This window comes from Mus musculus, chromosome 18 (genome assembly GCF_000001635.26).
Source record: "Mus musculus strain C57BL/6J chromosome 18, GRCm38.p6 C57BL/6J".
Lineage (NCBI taxonomy): Eukaryota > Metazoa > Chordata > Mammalia > Rodentia > Muridae > Mus > Mus musculus.
The window spans coordinates 53705618-53722500 of NC_000084.6; the positions used below are offsets into that span (position 1 = coordinate 53705618).

Consider the following 16883-nt stretch of genomic DNA (forward strand, 5'->3'; position numbering starts at 1 on the left):
CTGCCGTGGCTTAGCTGAGCCATGAAAACGTGGCCCTGAGGGCTGCCGAATTGGAGTGAAGAGCAGCCTAGATGGAACATAGAAAATAGTTAGTAGTAACTGGGAGTTATTGATAGCAAAGTAGATTCTAACAGCATGGAGGGCAGGCAGCTGCCCAGCTATTATTTGTGTGGGTTTTTATCCAGGAGCTCAATAAGCAAAGGTGGGGTAGAAACCCCAGGCCAGGATTTTTAATGGTTTTCTACTACACAGCAGAGGTACAGAGTGGGGAGGACAGACAGACAGATGGGTAGACACTGCCCGGGCTGTGAGGCTCCTGATCCTGATGGTTACCCTACAGACGGTGAGAAGGCAGTGGTAGGTTTTCAAGTGTGCTAGGTTTCCCAATTTTCAGACTACCTCGCTGCAACATAAGCTCAGACGCCCATCATCGACATAAATGACAGCGTGTGCGCCACGAGGGGCTGGAGAGGCTGGGGCTGAAGCATGAACAAGGTAAGTATAATGGGAAGACATAGAGGTTTAAAGTGCCTTAAAAATGTCCAGGTAAGGAACTGAACGCAGCAATCTGAGGTGGAGGACTGGAGTGCAGAGAGAAGGTCTTGAATATAATAAATGTGGAAGCAAGTTGAAAGCTTAGTATCTAGACAAGGAAAGAAACTGCAGGACAGCACAGGAGCCCCGAGGGCGGAGGAAGGCAGGGGGCGGGGCAACAGGAGGAGAGGTTAGGCAAGACCAACGACAACAGTGTTTATATGCGTACAGCTCAGCCAACTAAGATAGGAAAATGCCCAGTCCGCCTAAGTGACCCAGCCAAGGGTGGACTCGAACAATTGCATACAGGCATGGGCACACAAAGGGACCATGATGAACAAGAAGAGGGTAGAACTCTTACAAAATGTAGGTTCTAGAAAGCACTGGATTGTTTAAGGATACTTAAGGCATTAATGTCCTAATGAATGTCTACATTGTTAAAAAGGGATTTACAGAAAAATCTCTTACATTTTAAGTTACCTGAAATTGTACAGTTTCACAAAAATGGTTCTAAGGGTAAGAAAAGTATACTAACATAGTCCTTGACTTTAACTTAAAAAAAAATTCCACTGTAGTGGGAATCTCTGGGCAGTGAGTACCACAGTCCAAGCCCCAGTGGGTGCCAGCGCCTCACAGTGAAGCATTTCTAGGAGCAGAGGCTCTCTCACCTGCTGCTGAAGCCGCTGTTTGTCCTCTTCCAGCTGCTTCAGCTTCAGCCTCTCCAGCTCCACTTGGTACACACAGTCGTCTCTGGCCCTTCGGACAGAGTCCTGCAGCTCTTGAAGGTTCCGCTCCCGTTCTAACTGCAGCTCCTTTCTCTCTCTCTGAAGCTGAAAGGAAAAGCACCGTTAGTCGCCTAGCTTATCACCACTGGCATGGTCCACCTTACATCAGTCAGTGTTCAAAACGGAACACACTGAGCTGGGGAGACAGTTCAGACCATAAGTGTTGTCTTATGTGAACACTGACCCAGGCGCGACTCCCAGCACCCACTATGAAAGCACAGGTGCTGGGGTGCACAGTGTATTTATATTATTCAATTGGTAATTCTGTACCCGCAGAGAGTTGACTGAACACTGGCCAACTTTGGTATTAGTCTTACGTCTCATCAACTGCCTCAGAATTCTGTAAACCTATGCCTTCCTCACTTGCTGATTGGTTTAATGAAGAGCTAATGGCCAACAGCTGGGCAAGAAGGGAAGGTGGGATTTCCCGTCTGAGGGAGGGTCCCTGGGACAGAGCAGGAGGACTCACCAGCAGAACATGGAGGCCAGAGGAAGCTGGGTGGACCTGGACAAAGAGGAGTAACAGGCCACAGGGCAGGACGTGGACTAGGACAGTAGGGTTAATTAGGTTAGATGAGCTGCCTGGGAGGTAGCCTACACTATAGTAAAATTAATAAGTCTTTGTGTCGTTATTCTTCTGCTGGTGGGTCCAAGAAATCCCACTACATTTGGCACCAAATGTGCAGCAGGAAATTCAAGCTTAGGACACCAGATTCAGGGACATACTCTAGTCCCAGTGCTGTGGAAGAAGAGACAGGCAAGACAGCAAGCCCAGCCTGCCTGGTGAGCTCCACGCTAATGAGACCTTGTTTCAAACAGTTGATAGTATTCCTAAGAATGACTCAAGGCTGTCCGTCTGTTGGCCTCTACCAGCATGTGCACACAAGTTCATGTATGTGCATGCCAAAATGCATGCACACATGCATAAAAAACAAATAATACCTACAAACTTGCTTCATGTCCTTTTTAGTTATTAGACTTAAATGTTTATGTATATTGATTTTCAATCACTAAATGCTAATTACAATTATAATATACAATTATTATAGAAAAATCTACCCACAAACACAACTTACATAAATTCAGTTAAAAAAAACACTTAAAACTCTTATTTTTATTATATAAAAATGTGACTGAGTTTAATTCCTCAACTAGAAGTTTCTAATTTCTGCCTAACTATTTAGAACAGTGGTTCTCAACCTGTGGGTGGTGACCTCTTTGTGTGTGTGTGTGGGGGGGGGGGGGAGGGGCAGCGTCAAATTATCAGAAAACAAAGGCATTTACATTATAATTCATAATAGTGACAAAAGATGTTATGGTTGGGGGTCACCACACATGAGAAACATATTAAAGGGTCACAGCATTAGGAAGGTTGAGAAGCACTGATGGAGAAGAAAGATTTCAACAGGCCGATACACCTAACGTCCTAAAACCCTCCAGAAATGTACCAGTGGTAAGGTCAGAATAAGACTTACTGATAAATCTTAACAAGCATTATGGTTAGGGAAGGGACATATAAGTTTATGTGTATTACACATTTATATTTTACAGAAAAGTCCTAGGGTACAGTTTAGATAAGACCTAATGCACTGCTGACTATGTATAATGCTACAATAAATTTTCATCCGTCTTAAACTCCAATCTTTTCTATTTTTTTTTTTTTTTCCTGCTATGGAACAAGGCTGCTCTGGAAGTAGTTATGTAGCCCAGGCTGGCTCCAGACTCATGATCCTCCTGGCTCTGCCTCCTGAATTACAGGTACATGGGATGAACCCTAAAACGAATTTAAGAGTTATATTCTTTTCCCACTGCAGCCCAGTCAGGTTTTTGTGGTCATGAACCAGCCCCTTTCTCTTTTCCAGGCCCCGGCAGTGAGAATAACCATTCTCTACTCGGAATGAAGTTAAACAGAACCACTCCTGGAGAAGCGAGCAGAGCTGGCTGAGTGGCCCTGCTTTCCCGCTGCATCCTGCCATCCGGGCATGCTGCACCAGCTCAACGGCAGCAGTCTCCATGTGGGAAATGCAGTCGCCATGCAATGCACGCCACATAACGCACAGGACAAGTGAGAGAGGGTACGGACTCCATGGCCTAGGGAATCAAGACAGAGACACGAGTACCTCTGCTTCTGCACTGGCCAGCTGCTGCTCACGGGTCTCTAGCTCCGTGAGGGCCTTCTGAAGTTTGCCTTCTAGAATACTGTATTCAGCTACCTAAAACACAGAAAAAGAAAAATGATCTTCATGTTCAAGACAACACATACCTCACTAAACAGGATTTGGGAATGAGAAAAAAGCATAACATGTACGGAGGCAGACACGCTTCTGAGAAAGGAAGACAAGCATGCTTCCACACGGACATCTGCACTGGGGGCTCCCAAGAAAGCCCGCTGTCCTACTGAGAGGTCAGGTGCTGCAGAAATCCTCTGCATCTGTTCCAGTGCCCGTTTCTTTAGGCCCATGACCTAGATTCTGACTTGGTTTGGTTTGGTTTTGTAGAGACAGAACCTCTCTTGGGAGCTCTGATTGTCCTGGAACTCACTATGTTCACCAGGATAGCCATGAACTCCACCCAAATGCTGGAATTAAAGGTGGGTGTGCACCATCACATCCAAGCCAGGTCTGTTTTTACGAATAGAGCTCTATTTGGGATAGAAAGCTACCAGTTTGGCTTACACTCGAGGTAGAGGACTCTCCATTTCCTCAATTAACTCATGTGTACCAGGACTTTCCAAAGCCATTTTCTACCTTTGCCATCCCCCAGGCTCTGGGACCCAGGCCCTATCCAGATCTCCTCCTTCCTAAGGCTAATGAATGCCTGGTTTGACACTTCTCGGAAACCTACCTTTTATCCTAGCTCTGTAGAGAAAGAAAAGAGAAATTTGTCTTCACACTCTCCAAGGCGCCAATAGTCTTTCTGTCCCTCCTTTTCTGTTCCTCTCCAAGATCAACACACAGTGCAACTACTTTACACACTATGGCCTCTAAATTCTTCAACGTCTTGAGTCTAACTCATACTTGTTCTCATGCAGTGACCGCTGAGGGATCAGTCCACCAGGGACTCCCAAATTTATATTATGAGGTTAAACCTCCCTGCACTGTCACACATGCATACCTACTTAATGCCTGCTGAATATGTCTATTCTTTAAACACATATCTTTTATTTTAGTGACTATTTATTATACACTAGCATTTTCTGGGCAACACAAGTGGAACCTGTGTTCTGGGGGAAGATGGGCTATAAATAAACAAATATACATCTTATGTTAGTCAGTGTTAGGAAGAAAATACATCAGAGTCAGGGGAGACTTGGTGCCTATGATAGAAAAGGGGACACTACTTTGGATATGGCAATCAGAGAAGGCTTCACTGAGATTATTCTGAGACCATGAAAGTTTCTCCAGAGCGAGTGCTGCACATACCCTAGGAAGGGAGTCTTAGCACATGTGAGGAGTTCCAGGAAGCCCGTGTGCTGGGAACAAACAGTCATGAGGTAGAAGACGAAGCCAAGCGCCACAGATCACAGGGGCTGACAAGGCAGAGGCCAGGAAGGAATGAGACAAGCTAAGTAGAATGTAACCTGCACTCTCAGAAGCAAGACCAAAATAGCTCAGGAAATGGTGAAGGACGTGATGGAAAGTGGTCACTTTCCAGAACATTTTCTCAATGTGAAGCCAATGGATGCACTAATGCACCAGGAGCAAAAGAGGGCTGAAGAGGACTTGCTTATGGTCTGAACAGCTAAGGAAAAGGCAATGCCATTTATTTACATGGGACTCTGGTGGAATAAATCCAGAGAGAATGCAGTGGAAACTGGCTTCAGGTGTGCATGTCAGTCAGTGAGCTGGCAATGGCACAGGCAGCTCAGTGGCCAAGCAGATTCCAGGGAAGAAGTCGGGGATGGAAGCAGAAAAGGTGTGGCTCACACGCGTGTGTACAATGTATACAATCCGATACATACGACGCCAAGCTAGGATGAGCTCACCAAACAGGAGGAGGAGACATAGAACAAAGACGACACACAGGGATGGGGCCCTGAAACAAACCAGTCAACCTGGTAAGAAGATGTCGGATCTGGCATGAAAATCAGGGACAAGTGACAGTAGAGCATGAGGGGCCTACAGAGAAGAAAGCCCAGTGTCTCTACAGGCCAGGCCAGCATAAGCAGACATTGTCTAGTAAGAGAAAAACTGTGACAGCAACTATGTGGGAGTCAGAGAATAAACTGAATAGAGGAAACAGTGGGGTTGTAGGGTGGGCTAAGGACCCCATCAGGTCTTGTAAACCCATGCCCTCTTCTCTATAATCCTCCTTACATACAGTGTGTGTGTGTGTGTGTGTGTATGCATGTAAAATTGTCATCTAAATGTGTCCTAAATCCCTTTTTCTCAGCTGGGGTCATCCAAACCTCAGAACACAAAAAATGCATCTACTGTCCTCTCTGAAATGGTACGTTGCAGTCTAGATGGCTGAAAAGCTAACAGTGACAGCACTGGATACCTTGGGCACATAAGGATGCCATGCTCTGGTGGAGCACTGATGACCACACCTCCGCTCTGCTGTACCCTCCTCCATGTAGCCGCGGCTCATTCAGACCTCCTCAGCAACTTGTGCCGTGGCTCTGCCGCACTTTTCCTTTCCTCCTAAGCACACTTTTGATACTAAGCATTTGTCTTCAAGTGGCCTATTTTTGAAAGGACACTATAAACTACAATGTGCTGTGATGTCTTTTCCTCTTACAAACCATCCATATTTTGATGTGGAACCTGTTTTCAAGCCTCTTCAATGAGCTTCTTCTCTTTGGACTGCCTTCAGGACTTTCCTGACAGTATCTCCTCAATTCCAGGAACGCAGGCCTGAGCTTATCAATTACAGATGTCCTTACACTCCCTACATATACGGCTGATGTAGCTTGCTTTGGGGAGACAAGATAGACAATTGTGTGTAGGGCAGATGAAAATTTTAACAGCTATTCCAGAATGCAAAACAGCAACCAGATGTACACAGTCATTCAGGTAAACTACCAAAGTATTAAAGAAGTCATGTACTGCTAAAAAAATCTTCACATGAAAACAAGAAATTGACAGAAAGGGCTCAAATGCTGTGCTCATAAAATATTATGGTGAGCTTCTCGAAGCTGGCTTTAAAGGACCTCGTACTGAAGGGAAGCGGTCTTTCTGACTTCATTGTACAGCAGCTTGTAAGGTTTTTTAAGACCAATCATGTATCTTAGCACTTAACAGGTTTGAAAATGTTTTCAGAATAAAGCACTTTAAGACAAATAGTTTTTAAAATGTACTTGGATTGAAGAAATGGCAACTCTCCATCTGCCTTCAATGTGGGCAGTAAACGCACGGGGGCATTCAAATCTACTGGCTTTTATTTTCAATTTCCTCTCTTTCTGGTGTCAGAGATGGACCCCAGGATGCTGTGTCCCTGCTAAGTAGGTGCTCTAACACAGCCAGCCATGTCTCCAGCCTCAGAGTCTGGTTTCTGAAGAGTTACTAAGTAGCCATGGGCTCATAAGTTCAAGCTCAGATGCTAGAAATGGTAGTATCCATGGAAACCAATAAAAACCATCAACTAAAAAAGTCTCTATCACTAAAATAAGAGCAAACCCAAACGTCCTTGGTGAGGGTCTCCTGTCCTGTTTTGCAGTGCTGAGGGCTGAACCTGTGGCCACACGTGTGCCGGGCGGGCATGCATGCCTACCACTGTGCTACATCCTAGTTTTGGTAGGGTTGGTTTTTTTATTTTTTTACTTTTAACCTCATGACATTGAAACAACTTCTTTGGGAAGGCAAGGGCACAAACTGAATCTGTCCCACTCTAGTAATTTTATTAAATTTCTCAAATTAGTTCATCATTTAGCTTTAAAGAACAATAGCATGAGAAGAACTGGTCCAAGGAAGAACTCAGCTTCTCTCAAAGTGAAAACTTCAACACGTTAACCCTGCACTCAGTAATATTCAACATGTTGAGTTCTGTCCACATTACTATTATATAAAGCTCAGCCGGGCAGTGGTGGCGCAGGCCTTTAATCCCAGCACTCAGGAGACAGAGGCAGGCAGTTTTCTGAGTTCGAGGCCAGCCTGGTCTACAAAGTGAGTTCCAGAACAGCCAGGGCTACACAGAGAAACCCTGTCTCGAAAAAACAAAAACAAACAAAAAAACCCAACTTACCATATCAAGCTCCAATAGTAAACAAGGGCAGTATGTAAGATGCGTGCGGGACCATTTAAATGGACATTTCTTAGGAATGGAGACTTAAAGTGTCCTTTTCTCTTGGCTTAGTTCACAGTGCACTAGGTATTCAAATCCTGTCTGTTTTGTGCAAAGAACTAAAAAGTGTATTCCTTGCAAACTCTCTAATGCAGAGTGAGAAGCTACTACCGCAGGGGGAATCTCCCTTCCTCTCCTGGTTTTTAAACAAGCTTTTCTTTACCTTTTTCTTCACTAGTGACTCTCTTTCCCGGTCCCTTTTTTTCCACTCTTCTGCAAGAGCTTGCATGTGAGCCAGTTCTTTTTGCTTCAGCTGTAAAAAACCATAAAATAGTCATGTAAAAATGACAAATATTTCAAATGAGCAAAAGAACTTTAGTTTAAGAATAATACTGGTTACCAATATCTCTAAAGTATTCTGTTTTATTTTTATATCATGTATTTTATTTTATGAATATGCATACACTGTTACTGTCTTCAGACACAACAGAAGATCTCATTACAGATGGTTGTGAGCCACCATGTGGTTACTGGGAATTGAACTCAGGACCTCAGGAAGAAGAGTTAGTGCTCTTAACTGCTGAGACAACTCTCCAGCCCTTTATATCGTGTGTGTGTGTGTGTGTGTGTGTGTGTGTGTGTGTGTGTATTTATGATCTATTTGCATGTTTCTCTCTGCCTGGTGCCCAAAAGAGGCTAGAAGAGGGCATCAGGTCCCATGGGACTAGAGTTACAGAGCCTCTACACGGTAGTAGAGAACCAATTCAGAAGCTCACATCCCTTCACAAGTGCATGCACATATGCATGCATGCACACACACACAAAATGTAATTTTAAAGAATTTGAGCGTAAAAAAGGAACTTTCTTGAGTGAAATAATCCCTTTTGAGTATTATTCTGCAAACATCAAAACTAGTAGTGAGTTCTGGTCTCTAACTCACCTGCTTGAGACTCATGACAGTAGTCTCAGGAAACAAGGAGAATAAGTGCCTGAGATTAGAAACGTTATAAGCCCAGCATGGCAGTACGAGCCTTGAATCCCAGCACCTGGGAGACAGACAGGCACATCTCTGAGTAGGAGGCTAGCCAGGTCTACATAGTAAGTTCCAGGCCAGCCAGGAGTACGGAGTTTATCACAAAGCAAAACAAAAACCCAAATTCACCTCATCATTAATTTTTTCCAACAATAATGGTCAAATTCAGGGAAATCTTTCTGAGTAGTAGCTATGAAACCGCATATCTCAAGTAGTTTTATGTTTTAAATCCTGCTTTTCTCTGAGGAAGGCTCTGTGGCGATGGAGGGAGGGCTCGCCATTAAGAGCTCAGACTGTCCCTGTAGCAGTCCCAGCTTTGGTTCCCGGCAGCCACATTAGACACCTTAGGACCACAGCTGCAGCTCCCGGGATCCAATGCTCTTCTCAGCTTCCTGGCAGCTCCACACTTGTGTGCACTGCACATACCCACGCCAACGCATAAGCACACATATAACTAAAAAATAAATCTCATAGTAAAACTGTAGACATCATGGAGAGAAGATGCAGTTGTAGAGAAGGAGAAAATAAACTCTGTGATAAAGCAGAGATTTTAGAGTACAATGTCAATCTACCTGACTTTCAAATATGTCTTCCTGCATCTCTTTCCACATCTCCAGCTCGAGGGCAGCCTTGTACTCTAAGGTCTCTCTGGGTTCCATCTGGATCTCAGAAGGGCAGGGAGCGGGAGGAGGCGAAGATGGCTTCTGATCCACAGCAGGCACACCCTACAATGTGAAAGAAAAGTGAATGGGACACACCCATAAACACCTTAGCACACTCCTGGGTCAGGAATTGTAACTACACTTACCTGAGATGACTCCGATACAAAGATCTCACGCATTTTCACTAGGCCATAGTCTTCCAGTGTCATTGTATAAGAAAGGTCTAATATCCTGTTATTTGACCTACAAATGAAATGGGAATTATCGTAAAGTTCATGGAAACTTGTATTTCCTTCCACTACCCTGTCTGTAGTATCCGCCTGCCTCTGCCTCCTGAGTGCTGGGATTAAAGTTATGCGCCACCACACCCGGCTCCAAAGCTCCAACTGAGCCAGCCTCCATGGGCCTCAGGAGTTCTCAAGTGTGTGCTTATTGACCAACACAGCACCTCAATACTTACACTTACTAAAACTTACCTAAATAGCTGTGCACTTGTTCCAAAAAATAAAGTCATACAGCCCACATAATTATTGCTAATGAATATTTAGTAGCTCTGGCTGGCCTGGAACTTGCTATGTAGACAAGGCTAGCCTTAAACTCACAGAGATCTGCCTCTGCCTCTTGAGTGCACACTGGACACTTCGGTACTCTCTCCTCTGCTGCAGATGTACAAGTGTGCACACTGACTGTCACCTTCTCTTGTTTGAATAAGGCCTGAGGTCTCAAGTCATACGCATTCATTTTCAAATGTGTGCATCTTTTTCTTTGTTTTGTTTTGTTGAGGGAACCAGGGCTTTATGCTTGTTAGGCAACAGTTCTTCCACTGAATTCCCTTTAGCACAATACTGTGATTTTTACTACCTCTAAAACACTGATGAATTTATATAGTGAAATATACTCATCAGCCTTGCGACTCTTGGTGGTTATAAGTTATTCAAAACTTGTCTACTTTCCTGGAATGAATATGCACACATGTTAACCTTCTCCTAGACACAGACAGTGCTTCAAGACAATCCAGGAAAGCAAGGTAATTAGATGCTACTTTGGTCATAATTGGCATCTTCTGTACCACAGAACTCTATTACTTATTAAGTAACAAAAAAACGAAACATTCAAGAAAAAAAAAATAGTAGCTAAAAAATAGTACTGTCTAGCCCGAAAAACACCCCTTTAAAACCTGACTTTAATAAACAGATCTTATATGGCTAACCACTCCTTAGTTAGCCAAATCCACGTTCTTTTTCTTAAAGTTTTTAAGTACAATGAAGATCCTGGGCCATCAGGTGGTCCCATAGGTAAAGGCACTTGCTACCAAGCCTGGTGACATGAACCGGATCCCTGAAATCCAGGAGAAGAAATCCAACCCCACAAGTTGTCTTCTGACCTCCATGTATGCCACAGCACCCACAAAACTAAGGGGAAAATGTTCTAGATGAAGCACTATTGTATTAAAGAAAAGCTGTTGAGCACATCTCAAAGCTCCCATTCAGGTAAATCTAAACTGCCTACAAAGCAGAGCAATGAGAATAATTAGAGAAGCATTGAGATAGCTTCAACTGCTCATGACTAATACAGTCATGTTAGGCACTAGTATATAATCATACATGATACAGTCATGTTAGGCACTAGTATATAATCATACATGATACAGTCATGTTAGTCACTAGTATATAATCATACATGATACAGTCATGTTAGGCACTAGTATATAATCATACATGATACAGTCATGTTAGGCACTAGTATATAATCATACATTCTACTGGTGACAACAGACAACAATGCCAAGCTTTAAAAGAGTTTCTTTTCCAGAACAAGAATGGAAATAAAATGAGCTCTCTGCTCCCCAGACAACTGACCTCCAGGCACTGCTCCACAAACACAAGGGAAGGAAGGTCCTCGCAACCCTTCCAGCCTCTGGATGGGAGCAAGGAGGACGTTTTCAGCGGCACTTTTAAATCTCAGAGTTTTGCTGAATCTTATTTTTTCTACATTCTCACTAGTTTTTTTAAAAAAAAGAATAAATGGTCTATAATATTAATTTGAACCTAATTTTTTTATTGTTAATTTTAAAAAGGGAAACATTTTCACTGTAGCAAGAAAGTTCAAGAAAAGAAACAATATAACTTTTTCTAGTTTACTGTTTACTTCTACAATAACACAATCATCCACAGCAGCTTGAGAGGTGAGTGTTTGTCTGACAGATATACCAGGGCGGAACTCAAGCAGGAAGGGAAGACAATACCATGGAGGGATACTGCTTATTGGATTTTTCTGGCTCATGCTCAACTAGCCTTTTTATAACTCTAGACCCATCAGCCTAGGGGATGGTACTACCCATCATAGGCTGAACCCTCTTACATCAGCTAGCAATTATGACAATGGCACATAGTCATGCTGACAGACTTATGTGACCAAGGCCATACTTGACTTCAGAGTCCTCTTCCCATCTGACTTTAGGTCACGTTAAGCTGACAGGAAGCTACCCAGAGCATTATTCTTTGTAAGTGCGGTGACTACACCTAGTGACTGTGCATGCTAGACAAGGGTTTTACCACTGCTATATCCCAAGCCACTAATAACATAATTTCAAAACTGCCACTGAAGGCTGGCATTTATAACACTCTCATTCTTTAAATTTCAGGCAAATTTTAAAATATTTTTCAAGTGGAAAAAAAAATCACATTGTTCCTAATGAAAAATAACACATGATAAGCTCAATATTCTAATATAATCAAACAGCAGATCCTAAAGGCTGGGCTAGAGCTCTGCGGCAGAGCCCCTGTCCAACACACACAAAAGCCTAGGGTAAGAACCCCCAGGGCTACAAAAAAAATAAAATAAAATAAAATAAAAAATAAATAAAAAACAAGACAAAAAAAGCAAAACCAATAGCAAAAACAGCTCCTTAATTATAAGATCATCAAACTAAGGGGCTGTAGAAATGGCTCAGCTGTCAAGAGAACTTGCATCTTGTATAAGACCCAAGTTTGGTTCCCAGCACCCAAATCAGGTAGCTCACAAGGGCCTGTACCTCCACATCTAAGGAATTTGAATGCCGTCCCATCTCTACATGTGATACACATACATATATAATCAGATTCACACACAAATTTTGTAAAAATTGCCAGCCTAGGGGCAGTGAGATGGCTCAGAGATGCATTTATACACAGAGATGCCTGACAACCTGAGTCCAATTCCTATCTCCCACAGGTGGCAGGAGAGAATCAACTCCCCAAGAGTTACTGTCCTCTGACCTCTACACACACACACACACACACACACACACACACACACAATTTTGTGCTCCCCTCTCACAAAATGTAAACAAATAAATAATAAAATTTACAATTATCAGGCTAAAGGTGGACAGATACTTAAATACTTCGCAGTCTGAACAAGAATCATGATATTGTAGCAACATTCTTATACTTTTCTAAGTAAATGGATATCAAATAGCTAGTAAATTATAATAAACCCACCCCCAGGTCAATGAAAATCCACCAGCAAGAAGACATGAGGGACTGAGGCTGTGGCACCCGAGTGAGGCTCCTCCCAGGGATGAGGGGGAAGCACTGTGGTGCGAGGCTTACCCCTGGGCTGCTATCACAGGCACGCTCTCACTGTACGTCTGTCGCCAGCACTGCTCACCATTAGCACCTAAAAACCGGGTCTTTTCTGAAGACAAGATATTAGAAAGCTGGATTCTTGCGACCCCAAGGAGTAAATCTTTACTCATTTTATCCTTGTGCCATAACTCCACCAGCAGAGGAATCCTGAGGAGAGAAACCATGGCCACAGTTAGCAAGCCTGAAGCAGTCCTTTCCAAGCACCAGCCATGTTGCTAGCTGGGGACTTATCTAACACAGCAGCTAAGCTCAGCATCCCAGGGACACCTCTGAAGCACTGTGTGTCTTCTGTCTCTAGGCAGCAAAAAGAGCTCCTGAACACTGACCTCACAAGCCATCACAGGCTCTCGAGCCAGCCGCCGCTCTTCCTTTAAGAACCTGTAAGTTTAGGGTATGTATGATACTCTGAGAAAAGCAGATTTCACAGGCCAATTTTCCTTGAAAAACCTATTTCCCATAACTAGATTGAAATAAAAGTGAGGAAAACATACAACATTTGGTGGCACTGAGCAAACTGAAATAGTCTTCCTCCCTTCTTGTTCCTCAGACTGCCTTAAGATGTTTCTAACGCCTATGCTGGGGTTTACAGAGACCATGTGAAGCCCTGCACCAGGGTGGGCTGACATCAGTGAACTAAGGTTTTGTTTTCAGGATGCTTCTGCGGGCTATATATAAATACATATCATAAATCCAAGCTGCGAAGGAACCTCATTTGCAAGGGGCTGTATGTTACCGTAGGAAGGTGTCTTGGAGCTGGTGAGGCATAGTTGCAAAATCAAACGCACAGTAAGACTGAGGAAGAAAAACCTCCATGTTTTTCCGAACTTCTACGGGAGGGTTAGTCATAATAGGAGCTGCACTGCCGAAGAATGGGTAGGAGTACCTACAACACAGGAAACAAGGCTCATGGTACACGCAAGAGCCAACACGGAAGGCCAGATGGTTTTAAACAGCATACAATAAATTATGAGCATATACAAGTTTTAAGACAGAGTAGAAATCTTGGACTATGACGTGTTTAGAAGGATATTCAGGAACAAGCAATTTCTGCGATCTGACACATTCAAGAAATGCTTGCTATATTTAATTATAGATCCTAGTGTCCTTCATACGGTAATGGCCTGATATTTATGGGCTAAAAGGCCCTTAAGCAATGCCAAAAGGACACATTTATAGTAGTTTGTCTTTGAACAGCAAATCAAAATATAAACAATACAAATATATTATGCATACACCAAGTGAGTGACACACACAATTTCATCTTTTCTTCATAAAAAAAAACCACACTAGATTAAATGTAAGAAGCCTAACTGCTTTTAGTTTAAATTTTAATTTATAAATTTAGTGTAAACTAAATTTAAACACAAACTTATATTGTAATGCTTGCTTAAATTTCATTTTGTATTTTGTTACTCATATATGAAACTATAATCAAACAAACTCAACTAGTAAAAAATTGTTCTTCCTACAAAAAATATATCCTGTATATCACACAATCCTATATAATTACTCACCCACTGAAGCGAGTTATCTCAATGTTCACACCCTACAATTTCAACTCCTACCATCCTACTACAGCATTTAGCAATTAAAAGAGAAATATCCAAATAGACCTGCAGCGTATATTTATTTTCAAATACCAGTCTTCCCTCACGAATTTCATTAGAGTTGTGTATGTAGAGCATAATGATATAAAGTTGGTCAAACAGAACAAATGCCAATGCCCCCTGCACCCTCCCCCCAAACAAAAGGCTTGGCAGTGGTGACACACATCTTTAATCCCAGCACTCGGGAGGCAGAGGCAAGCGGATCTCTGAGTTCGAGGCCAGCCTGGTCTACAGAGTGAGTTCCAGGACAGCCAAGGCTACACAGAGAAACCCTGTCTCAAAAAAATAAAAATAAATAAAATAAAAATAAAAAACAAACAAACAAACCAAACCAAAACAGGACAAATGGTCAGTACTCTAAAAAGTGCTTCCAATGAGTCAAACACCAATCCAGCGTGGGGTGATTTCCCATGTTAAGTGCCAACAGGTCAGGAGCTTGTATTTCCTGCTTAGAATATTATTTCCCTCTTTCTTTACCAAGTGAATTACTATTGACCTTCAGGTATAGATTCATGTCTAAATCTGTCATCCTCCTAAACTGATTGCTTCATTTCTCTTATAAACCCTAATACCAGATATAATAGGTATAATGTCAGTACTGGTATAATGTGGGCACTTAACCATTGAACAAATGGTCCTGATAGCAAGAAGCAAAACAGCAAAGTGAGAATTAGTTCTCCCTCTCAGAGCATCTGATCTGAGGTCAGACCTAGCTGCATGCTCTTGCTTCTCTTTGGGTGTACTAAGACCACACTCTGCTATAGCAGCAAAAATCTAAAGGCTGTGAAGGGGTGAAAAGACCAAAGAACAAAGAGAAGAGAACCTGTAAGTAACAATTCCGTCTCTAAAACCGAGGACGCAAACCCTTAGTGGAAAGCTGCACTCCTAAGATCCTCTCTCCCAGCGGCTCAGAAGAGCATCTTAGGATCAACCACAAGCGCTCCGATGTCGCCTGCAGAGCTGAGCAGAGCTGGGAAGACGCATCCCTGGCCATACCCAGGGCAAGGTCTCTGCATGACTCACGCCCAATGTGGGAGATGTGCACCTTCTACCACAGTCTGCGATGTCTACAATCATGCAGTATTAGAACAGACTGTTGTAGAAAGCCATTTAGCTGATTATATGAAGTCATTCCTTCTATTGCAATCTCATTTCAAGTTCATTAAGCATGGTTTTTATACTTGCAACTATAAAATGTAGGTGTTAGGAATATAGTATCCACTGTAATACAGTCTTACAGAAAAATTAGATACAAAACCATGATTTTGACTTGTAGTCCCTCTCTTACAGAAAAACAAGCAACTAAACCATCTTAGCACTACATCTTAAATGGCATCATCAATAAATGATTCTAACTGTTATACCAGAATAGACAGCTTCCTAGTCTCCTATTCCCAGAGCTACCCTGGATCCAACTTAGTCATTAGGACAGTCCACTGCCTTTTAGGTCGCTGGTTTCACGGCAGTGACATTTCCTTAGGTGACCTCCCTAGACAAGAAGGGCAATTTTCCCAGAACAAAATCACACCATACCTCAATATGCAGTTGACTGGAAAACTGAGTTCCAAGTCATGGACGCTTCTTAAGTCTACTGAGAAGCAGAAGTGGTGTGACGCCGCTGGAACAGCAATCTTCTGTCCTGATGTCACCACTTCTGACGCACCACAGGTGGCCTCTGGCTGGGCCAGCGAAGCAGGTACAGAACCGATGCCTAAACATTAAGCACAATGAAAGCTCTCATCGCCTGGGCCTTCAAGCTCAGAGTCTGACAGATCTGCTTTATGAACACAGGAACTGAGTCTACCTTGAGCATTTTAAACAGTGGTTTGTTCTAACTTGCCTAATTCCCACTCTAGAACTGTATAAAGAAAAGGTTTCCTGCGAGTCATGGTAGGCTGCTCCTCGAATTCCAGCTAAGGCAGGAGGATTACACGTCTAAAGTCAACCTGGGTTACGCAGTGGAACAGTGAGGCAACAATGTCTGTCCAGAGCGTGCCAGGCAGTAACTTCACTCTGAGAGATGCCTGCGCATGGCTGATCATTTGAATGGCTTAGGATTTACTGTAGATATAATTTTAACACTTTGATAAACTAAATGTAGTTGTCTGCCCATATAAAATAGGTCAATACAAGTTACATCTTAGAAAGACAAGACATAGTAGTCCAATCCTAATGTGGACCAGAGATGGCTATGACTAAGTCCTACAGGTACTCAGTGATGGAGTAAACTTGGGCTCCAGACATCTGACTCCTAGTCTACACTGCCTACTTACACTACTGGCTCTTAACTATAGAGCCTCAGCAGTGAATGGGGCATGTGTGAAAGTGGATACATTCGGGGCTCAAAGCTCAGTAGTGACTCAGAGCACATACTGCCTTTGCACAGACCGAAGCCTGGCTCCCAGTGCCCA

At 43.0% G+C, this 16883-nt stretch overlaps 1 protein-coding gene across 2 annotated transcripts in view; it reads right to left on the bottom strand.

Moving 5' to 3' along the window:
• Positions 1-16883, bottom strand: part of Cep120 (centrosomal protein 120) — a 63914-nt gene that overhangs the window by 23895 nt on the left and 23136 nt on the right. For both annotated transcript variants that reach the window (XM_011246906.2, NM_178686.4), the window contains exons 10-17: positions 16006-16183; positions 13599-13748; positions 12830-13012; positions 9383-9479; positions 9147-9299; positions 7765-7854; positions 3440-3532; positions 1203-1364 (exon numbers count right to left, since the gene is read on the bottom strand). In XM_011246906.2, coding sequence (XP_011245208.1) covers positions 1203-1364; positions 3440-3532; positions 7765-7854; positions 9147-9299; positions 9383-9479; positions 12830-13012; positions 13599-13748; positions 16006-16183 — 1106 coding nt within the window. The remainder of the gene's footprint in view (positions 1-1202; positions 1365-3439; positions 3533-7764; positions 7855-9146; positions 9300-9382; positions 9480-12829; positions 13013-13598; positions 13749-16005; positions 16184-16883) is intronic.